The sequence below is a fragment of the Apium graveolens genome, chromosome 11 (genome assembly GCF_009905375.1).
Source record: "Apium graveolens cultivar Ventura chromosome 11, ASM990537v1, whole genome shotgun sequence".
In the NCBI taxonomy this organism is placed as follows: Eukaryota; Viridiplantae; Streptophyta; class Magnoliopsida; order Apiales; family Apiaceae; genus Apium; species Apium graveolens.
The window spans coordinates 181,321,824-181,332,660 of record NC_133657.1 but is presented as its reverse complement, the minus strand read 5'-3'; the positions used below and the strand labels follow the sequence as shown (position 1 = coordinate 181,332,660).

The window sequence follows — 10,837 nt, the reverse complement described above, 5'->3', positions numbered from 1 at the left end:
CGTCAAGGAACCAACCTGTGTCGATGTGGTTCTTAATAGGATTAATCCAGCAGCTAGGTTAGCCAATTGGTGCTATCAAGTTTATGACATGAATTATCGAGGTCGTCAAGACTTAGAATTAGATACTTATTGGATAATTCTTAATTTTAGATGAAGTGAACTTGGAGAGGGCATCGACCTTAGTGTTCTCCTCTCTCGGAACATGTTTCGCGTACCATTTATCAAATTGATTCAGTATTCCTTTCACGACCCTTAGGTAATTGGCCATGGCATCATCTTTAGATTTAAACCTCCCATTGACTTGGGCAATAATGAGCCTTGAGTCTTCACAAATTTTAGATTCTTGGCACTCACAGCTCTAGCTAAGCCTAACCCGGCTATCAAAGCCTCATACTATGCTTCGTTGTTCGTAGATGGAAGTCCAACTTCAAAGCATATTTGATCCTGAACCGTTTAGGGATTTGCAAGACTAGGCCTAGACCACAAGATATTGTTTTGGACACTTCGTTAAAATGGAGAAACCAATACTCTTTTAGAGTCAAGTCTTCTACCTTATCCTTCTCTCCTTCTTCTAGGGTTACTATCTCGTGCCCTCGACTTTTTGGTCATTAATGGTGCATTCGACCATGAAGTCTGCTAATGCCTAAGCCTTGATAGCTTTTCAAGGCTTGTACTTGATATCAAATTTACCCAACTCAATTGCCCATTTGATGAGCCTTCCACTCGCTTTATGGTTATGAAAGATGCTTCTCAGGGGTTGGTCCATCATGAATTCTACTTTGTATGCATGTAATTATGGTTGTAGCTTCCTGGAGGCTATTAGAGGGCGAGTGCAAACTTCTCACTGGTAGAGTAGTCCAACTCAGCTCTGTGGAGCACTTTGCTTACATAGTAGACAGGATTTTGAACTTTCTGTTCTTCCTTCACTAAAACGGTGCTCACAGCTTGTTTAGAGGCCACAAGATACAGGTAAAGGATGTCCTCTAGAATTGGTTTGACCAACAACGAGACTTCACTTATGTATTTCTTCAGTTGTTCAAAGACCTCTTGGATTTCAACAGTCCATTCAAAATTCTACACCTTCTTCAAAGTTTTGAAAAAAGGTAGACACTTGTCTCCTGACTTGGAGATGAACCTCCCCAAGGTTGCAATTCTCCCCATCAATTTCTGAACATCTTTTACGGAATGAGGCGGCTCGATATCTAGGATGGCTTTGATTTTGCCAAGGTTTGTATCAATTCCTCTCTTCTAAACTATGTGACCCAGGAACTTTTTAGACCCGACACCGAATGCACACTTAGCAGGATTTAACATCATCTTGTGGTGCCTCAGCACTTCGAATGCCTCTATGAGGTGATCAATGTGATTAGCCTTAGCTAGGATTTTGACTAACATGTTATCGACATAGACCTCCATGGTTTTTTGGTCATATAAGCGAATATTTTATTCACGAATCTTTGATAGGTGGCTCCTGCATTCTTTAGTCCAATAGCCATAGCAAGATAACAAAAGACACCAAAGTCGGTAATAAAAATACCTTACGGGTGACATCCTTGTGCATTTTTATCTGATTGTAACCGCTGAAGCTATCCATAAAGCTTAGCATCTCATGCCCAGTAGTAGCATCGATCATGGTGTCAATCCTTGGTAGAGGGTAGCAGTCCTTAGGGAATGCATCGTTGAGGTCAGTGAAGTCGATGCACATCCTCCACTTCCCATTGGCTTTCTTGACCATCACAGGATTAACCAACCATTCAGGGAATTGTACTTCTACCATAAATACATCTTATGGGAGCTTCTAAACCTCTTACTTAATGGCTTCCAGCCTATCAGGGGCATATGTTCTCTTCTTCTGCTGTACGGCCTTCTGAGTCGGATCGACATTTAGCTTGTGAGTTATAAGGTTCGGGTCCATCTCAGACATGTCATTCGTTGTCCAAGAAAACACATCATTGTTCTCTTGTATGAACTTTATCAATTGGTCCCTCATGGTTTTCTCCATGGACGCTCCAATGTAGGTGACCTTTCAAGGTATAACGGTTCTAAGGGAATTGGAACCAAGTCCTCAGCTGGATTCCCTCGACGCTCATCGTTCTTATGAACATCCATATATTCAATTGGAAGGACCTTCCCCTTAGTTCCATCGGGTCTAAGTGCTGCTATATAGCAACTTCGGGCTAGTTTTTGATCTCCTTTCTCTTCTTCGACACCATTTCTGGTTGGGAACTTGAATACCATATGGTAGGTTGAGGGCACGGCCTTAAATGCATGGATCCTAGTTCTTCCAATTATTGCATTGTATGTAGAGGATGCCTTAACAACCTGAAAGTTTAACATCTGTGTGGCCTCTCTGGGATCTTCTCCAATAGTGTCGGGGAGTCGAATCGATCCTTCTACTTGACATTCCACTTGGTTAAACCCGTAGATGGGTACATCAGAGGGGGTCAGTTGGGAGTCAGTGTACCCCATCCTTAGAAATGTGTCATGGAACAAAATATATACGGAAGCTCCGTTGTGAACCAGAACTCTTTTGATAGGACAATTTTCAACTATTGGGGTGATAACTAATGGATCATTCTGAGGGAATTTCAAATTATCAAGGTCGGGTAACCGAATTCAAGGGTCATCTCAGTCTTGGCATGTTTGGGTGCATCTTCGAATATACTCATTACCTTTCTAGCATAAGCCTTTCGACAGTTTTTGGTTGTCCTAGCGGCAGTTGGTCCTCTGAAGATCATGTTGATCACTGGCCCTCTAGGCTACGAGTTTCGACCTATGTTATTACCCCCTTGGTCATCATCTCTTGTGGCCTCTGCCATCATCGTCCTTAACAAATCTTTCACATTTTTCTCATCGAATGAGATACTCGATCTCGTCCTTGAGCTATATGCAGTCATTGGTATCATGACCAACATCCTTATAGAACCTATAAAATTGGTTCTTATCTCTTTTTTCGGGGTCTCTCCTTAGTGGCTTCGGCCATCTGAAATCTTTATCTTTCTCAATTTCCATCAGTATTTGGCTTCCTAGCGTATTCAACCTTGTGTATTCAATAAACCTTGGCGGTTGATTTTTCTTGGAAGGGGGATCAGATTTCTTGCCAGTTCGAGGATATTTGTCCTTGGCATCGTACTCTTGGCCCTTCTTCCGCTTCTTGTTGTCAGTGCATTCATTATTTACCACCGTCTTCCTCATGCTTTCCTCCACCTTGATGTATTTTTCGGCCCTATCCTGGAGTTGTAACAAGCTTTTAGGGGGCGCTTAACTAGGGACATCTTGAAAAACTCCTCTTTAGTCCCTTGCTGCAGTGCTATCATAGCTACCTTGTCATCAAAATTTGGGACCTTCTAGGCTTCCTTTTTGAAGCGATTCAGGTAGTCTCTTAAGGACTCCTTCACTTGTTGCACATTTCCCATGAGAAAAGATGAACTTTTCTCATGCACTATGCCCCTAATAAGCCATGCTAGATAGATTCTGAGGAAAGGCCCGACACTTGATAGCGTCGCTCATGAGCTCTAATAACAGGGCATTGGAGAACGTTCTGATATGATTTGCTGTATCTCCAGTACCATCATATGCTTTGATGGTGGGCATCTTAAACTTCCTTGATATGTGGGAATTCATTATCTCTTCAATGAATGGCGTGTTTGGATCATCAGGGTCTCCTAGGGGCATCAAATCACTTGGATCAGCCCTTGAGGTCGCAACCCTTTATCTTGGTGTTGGACCCTCCAGGTCTAACTGTCTCACTGTCTATTGGGATATCGGTGTCTGATGCATCTCTAGATCATGCTTCAACTTTTGGATCTCAGTCTCATGAGCCATATTCCTCTCTTGTACATCTTGGGAAATTATCCCTTGGGTGCTTCTGGGCTTTTGATAACCACTCAGCATTGGTTTCTTACTAGAATGTCTCTTCTTTGAAGTGACTTTTTCTTCCAATTGGTCGGAGTCTCTTGAAGAGTAAGGTCCAGATAATTCTTGATTCTCAGGGATGGAAGCCAAGCCATGAATGTATTGGGTCGTCCGCCTTTGTCCTTCGCCTCAATTGGAAATACCACTTCCTCTAACTTCTGGGTATAGAGGCATCCCGTAAGGTGGGTTGGTAGTCCCCAGAATCACATTCGCTGAGTACTCATACCCAACGGGTTGAGGGTTTATCGTTGCATGTAGCTACTGAAATTGGGAATTCTTCCCTTAAGGAACTGGAGGATTCGTCCCTAGGGGCGGATTTTGGATTGGGGGATTCATCCCTTGAGGTTGAGTCTCAGATGCCCCTACAGGTGTTCCTCCCATTATTGTGGCATAGGTCAAGTGTGGGGGTCTCTCCATCGTGGATGAGACCATTTGCGATATGATGGGATCATCAGTTCCATTGTTGTTTCTGCTCCATGTAAGTACCATGGTTGTTGTTGTTTTCTCACAGACGACATCAAATGTTGTGGAATAAAAACTAGGATCGTGATTATAATTAATGCTAGGGTTGTTGAGCTTCGATTTTTAATGGTTGTTCTCGCGGTGGGGACTGGCTATCCTCGCAAGATGCCTACTTATCTCTGTGTTGTAGAGAATCAAGCCAAAACGTAGTTCTAGATTGAGGGGTAGAGCCCTTATATAGAGGTTGAGTCTAGTGTTAGACTACGGTAGGTATACTTGGTTGAAAAGTCTCCTACTTAGATGGTAAGTAGGACTCTTCTAGACGGTGGATTTTGGATCCTTCTTAGGAGGAGTTCGTTTCAATGTTGGATACGATTATGGTGTAATCATGGACCTTATTCTCAGGTCTTCTTGGTAGGCCTATCACGTAGCTGATATTGGTCCATGGGCTACATGACCCACTTTAAGTCGTGGCCATCACAGTCTTCTAGGACTATCAAGACTTATATTGGGCCGTGACAACCTACTTTTGGGCCGTGGCATCTCGGGTTTGACCGGTCAATTTTAGGACACAATTACTTCAGTATTAATTGCATCTTTACGGATTACTTTTCATCCATATCAAAACTCTTTAGAGAATTGATAGTTACACATCTTTTACATATACATAAACATCTTTTGTTGATATTAAGATTAAATTACGGAGATGTAAATTTAAAATTTTAAGATATAATATGCATAATTTGTTCTAAATTCTAATCAAGAGTGTGTACGTATAAATAAACTTCTAAACTTACAAATACAACTCAAAAAAATATGAAAATAATATATTATTACTAAAAATATTAAAAGAATTATTATTAATATTATTTAAAAAATCCGGCGGCCCAACCCTACCCGATCCGTCTCGAGCGCGGGGCTAAACAAGCCTGGTTATTTTGAACAAAAGTTGGCCCAGCCCGACTCGATTTAAAAAAATGGCCCAACTCTATTTCAAAAAAATCCAAAAAGTTAAAGTCCAACCTGAATCTGTCCCGATCCGATTTTGGTGCATCTCTGCTCTGCTCTTGTGGTTTTCTTATTCTCACTGTTTTTTTCCTTCTTGACTATATTACTTTTCTTGTCAGGACTAATTGTTACAAGTTAAAATAATTGTTACAAGCGTGTTTGGAGGCAACTTATTAGTTGGGTTACGTGTTATAAGATCGTAATAGATTATCGATGAGTGTTTATCATTCCAATTGATAAGTCGAAATTATAATTTTATGCTGATAAATTAAATATGTACATACATTTTCTCAACTAATTTTGAATTTTCACTTTGTATTACCTTCAAATTTAAGATATACTAGTATATAACCCGTGCGATGCATGGTTGTTTTTATCATTATATATTGTAAAATATAATTATAATATATTGTGGTAGAGGTTCGAACCTTGAACCCCTAGTATAATAATTTTACAATGCACCACGATTATTTTTATCATTATATATTGTAAATATTAATTTTAATATATTGCTGGTAGGATTTGAAACTTATACTTTTTGTATAATAATTTTTAAGATTATACCAAATGGTTCACTTCAGTTTAATCCGACAGCTCCGGATTGAGTGACCAAGGACCAAAAACCAAACTTTTAATGTTTCGTCTTTAATATAATACTAGTATATAATCCACGCGATACACGGTCATTTTTATCTTTATAAATTATAATAATTTTAATAATATGTTACTTGTAGGATTCGATCTTATATCATTTAAAAATTGTAAAAACCCGAATTTTTGACATCGGTAAAAGACCTTTATGAATGGTAATCTTGCGGTTTAATAAAAACTTTTACGACCCCACCATATACAAGAATTTGATTAAATTTCCGAGTTGATATTATGGATGTACGTACCAAATGAGTGTATGTAAAAGTCGTTAGTTTTCGAAGAAAATTAATATTGTAAGACGACCTTATTTTAAGAGCTATTGAGGAATACTAGAATTACACTACAACCAAGGATTTAAAATCCTATAAATAAAACACAAGTTCAAGTATGAGAAAATTTAAGGATTATGATTAAAGGATTTGTACCGCGAACCACTTACGAGGATTTATCAAGATTACGAGTGAACGGTCAAGTGATTACGTAAGTGAATGAATAAACGAACAAAGGCCATGCAAATTCCATGCAAATTAATTAGCAATAAATTATCCAAGCTAGCTCATTAAATTAATACTTAAGTAAAGACAACATTTCTTAAAATAAGGATTCATGTTTTTATGATTAAAATGCCTAGTCAAGTGTGGTGTGCAAGCTAAGACCTTGGCTTTGAATTGGAAGGATTTTATTGAACACACCTTATACATACACAATACATATCACAAATATCACCCAACACTTCCAAAGGAAGCTAAGTCAAGCTCTCATCTTCTCCCACTTTCCATGAAGCTTCCATTCAACTTCATCTTCTTCATGAAGAATAAAAATTCAAAACCCTAGCTACCAAGCTTCAAAAATTGCAAACTATAGCTCTTTGTAAATCTCTTACATATATCGAGACTAGCACAAAGTTTCATGATCATTCATTAAGGTTAGCATGCTCAAATCCTTGCTCAAAGTTGAGGTGAATAGTATCTCCGAAAATTACTAATTTATTTTCTTGATTTTCATGGAAGATTAAGTCTCCTAAAGCTAGACCAAGCTCGCCCCAAGGATATTAGGAACTTATTAAGTATTAAAAAGCTTCAATAAAGGTATAAACATCATCCACCCTTTGTAATTCTTTAAGTTTTTAGCATAGTTATAAGACATATTCATGTGTTACATGATTCTTGAAGAATGGAGTTTGGATTGTGAAATTTTGATGGTTAATTTTTATGTGTTGGTGTTGCTCATGTTTTCATAGAGTATATAAACTTACCTTGAAATAAATAAGGTAGAATTAATAAGTGAGTTGTTTTTAAATGGATTTAACATAATTAAACCGAAAATCATTACGCGTATAGCGGTTAAAATATCCGTGTGCCTTTAGGACTGTTTTGAGGCATAATTAAGAACTATAAAACATATATTTTTAAACACTAATGTAAATGAATGGAAATCTCTTTATTTTTAGTTTGTAACCATATAAAGATCTTATCGAGAAGATTTACGGATTAGGAGAAAAGTTCATTTTAGTGAACATAGTCGAGAAAACCAAACTGCTACCTAGTACTGACTTTGAGGGTATAATTGATTCCCTTAAACATTGTTTAAATGAAACTTGGCCATTAGCTGATTCATATAGTGAGGAAGCTTTCTATAAAATGTTAGAAAATTATGTTAATTTTTTGATTTTATAAAAATGTTGGAGCGAAGGTTGCGGAAGGAGAGAATACCAAAAATGACCGTAGGTAGCCACTTCCTATAAATTGCTACTTCGGGATTTATAACCTTCTGCCCAGAAAACCATTTTTGGGTCATTTGTTCTAAATGTTGTTTATATCATGCACCCGAAAATAGTGTGTCAATGGAGTAAATGTTTTGAGAGAAATCAACGTTTTAGTGAAAGCGTTGTGAATAGTAAAATTCCGTAGTTGACCAGACTTTTAAAATATTTTTCACCTATTTAAATTCATATTCTCAAAGTAAATCATTTTTGATAAATATTAAAAACACTCAAGAAGCTCGTCGAGGTGGTTTCATATTAAAATATTAATTTTTCTATTTATTTAAAAATGTTAGAGTGCGAGTTGTGCAATAGAAACATTCGGTAAAGTCAACTCTAAAAGACCACTTTGACCGTCCATTGCGACCAAGGATTGATAGTTATTTCGAGTAGGTCGAATATCGAAAATTGTAAAGTATTTCACTTATTAGTAAAATAATTCATTGATGGGATTAGGAACACTGATTAAGATTATGATATTGGTTGATTTGAAAACTCAGAACGAGTGGAAGTCGGAAACGTATCTTGGACTCTGGGCAAGTTTTTAAACTCTATATTTAAAGAACTGTTCTGTGTGATTGCTTTTAAATACTGCAATATATGCATGATGGATGTTTTACGGTGTTTTACAAATTGTTATATATTAAATCATAAGATATGATGATTTTGGTACATTGAAAATATTGGATTTAAAATGATATATTTAGAAGTCGGACACTGTAAGTTTATAAAAACCCGAAAATATTCCGGAGGTGTTTATATTTGAGAAATGTTAACGCTAGTGAGTAGCGTGACGTATATGTTGTAGACCGAAAGTCAGTCGATATGTATTATTTCAAAATCCGGAAGTATTCAAGAGATGTTTTGGACAAGTAAAGTTCGTACTTATTTTATTCCAATTGACTCTATGTCCTCTTGCAAAGTATTAAATACCTCGAATTTATTTAAAACGATTTTCAAAGATCGTATTTCCTCAAATATATTTAATTACTCGAGCAATGAATATTATTTTAACTAGTCATTTAAAAAGGAGAAGTATTCTCCGGCGATTATTTTATTTTAAACTCAACTTATTTTATATTTATTAAAGATTAATTTAATTAATTAAACATAATTTAGTTGAGGAATATTATTTTAAATATTCTTTTAAAATAGAATTATTTGAGGTTTAATTATTTAATTATTAATATTTACTAAATGATTTAATATGATTTACAAATCATAAAACCTATTTTAAAATATTTTCTGAAATCCAGAAAATCATTTGAATACTTTCGGATCATCAAAAAAATAATATCTCGACATATTTTAAATATTTTGACTATAATGTCAAAAGAAACTCCCCCTCATTTATTTATCTGTTGACAACGGTCAAGTCACATTATCTTAGTACTTCCTCCAAAAATTTTCGGAAGTACATATATATACATATGAGATGAGGTGTGCCTATCAACAAGCAAAACGCTTGGAGAACTTCAATGCGGTTCGAGTTCTTGGGATATGATAGGAATCTCAAAAGGACAAGGAGGGGTAGACTTTAGTATTTCGTGTACTAGAGCAACTACTGGTGTGCCATATGTAAACATGTTAAGTATGTGGAAAGCCTGGATCTATGGGCCACACATAATATGCCCAAATGCGGCAAGGGTGACAACTGGATGTATGGGAGTCGTCCTTCTATATGTAGAGAATAATAATAACATTCTGTTATACGACTGATCATCATATAGCATGTTAGGGCTCAATGATACTATAGAAGGGGGTTGAATATAGTATCTACAATCAATTCGATTATAAACACAAGTATGTAACAAGAAACAAGTTTATTCAATATATCAAACTCTGTTACAGTAGGTTTAATCTACTCTCTCAGTGATGTATGATATCACTAAGAGCTGCTAGGGTTACAATGAATAATATTCTCGTGAATGATAACACATATAGTGTAAACCCTAATCTGTGTTTATATACTACACAGTTACAAGATATCTCCTAATTGATATGATATGTTCTATTTCCTAAAATACATCAATCAGAGATTATCTATTATAGTCCTTTAGCTGTACAACTCTCCAAGCATATCTTCTTTTGTTTAATCCAGATCTTCTCCTGTAAATCAGCCGCTTTTCATCCCTGAAGTGTATCCGCACTTAAGTTCTGATGTAAGTCCTGATGGCTTAAGTTCTGATAACTTCCTGTCTTCAGTAAGTTCTGATATCTAGTTAAGTTCTGATAGTAACATCTGAAACTAAACAAATCAGATTAGACATGACATCATAAATATATTTAACAATCCCCCAAAACTTGTAAATTATAAAAATATACAAGTGTATAGATTTGATGCTGTCAAAAACATTTAAGTACAAATGTAATGAGAGTTTATATACACAACTAAATACAACTTACAGTCCATGCATCTTTTACCAAATTCCCTGAATCATCCTGAATCCATAATGATTCCTTACAAAGTTTGATACCAGCTTGGTCTCTGCATTTCTTTTAACCTCAAGTAACTGAGCTTTGACTTGCTGCAGTTCTTCATCTTCAATATCACCAATCTGATATATGGCAGCTCTGAATGCAGAAATTAGATTTCTTTCAAGTCCATATCCCAGTCTGATTACCCTTGGATGTGTAGAATCTTCATTATAGCATAAGCATCTTCCTTTCAGAATTACTTCTACCTTAGCAGAATTCTTCCTCATAGGAATTTCTCGTCCATCATCATCAGTCATCATTGGAGTATACTCTTTCATTCTTGCCCCATAAATTCTGAGTAAATCTCTTATTGTCTTCAGAATATATTCTGATCATTTCCTCGTAACATCAGAATTTACCTCCAGTAGATAATGAATATATTAGAGCTCTTTGACAGATTTCTTCAGCACATCAGAGTCAGATAATCTATAAGTTCTGCCATCAATCAGAAATAAGATCAATTTCTCTTTTTTCTTCATAACCATCATGAGTATCCATCACTACTTGAGCAAAAAGCACTTTGTCAAGGTGCTTCTGTGTGATCTCTTCATATGGCTTGTC

General features: G+C 36.4%; 1 protein-coding gene across 1 annotated transcript; it reads right to left on the bottom strand.

Annotated features, from left to right (window-relative positions):
- Positions 1-1,986: 1,986 nt before the first annotated feature.
- Positions 1,987-2,469, bottom strand: LOC141696228 (uncharacterized). The gene has a single exon (XM_074500397.1). The coding sequence runs from the start codon at positions 2,467-2,469 to the stop codon at positions 1,987-1,989; it is 483 nt and encodes a 160-aa protein (XP_074356498.1).
- Positions 2,470-10,837: the final 8,368 nt, after the last annotated feature.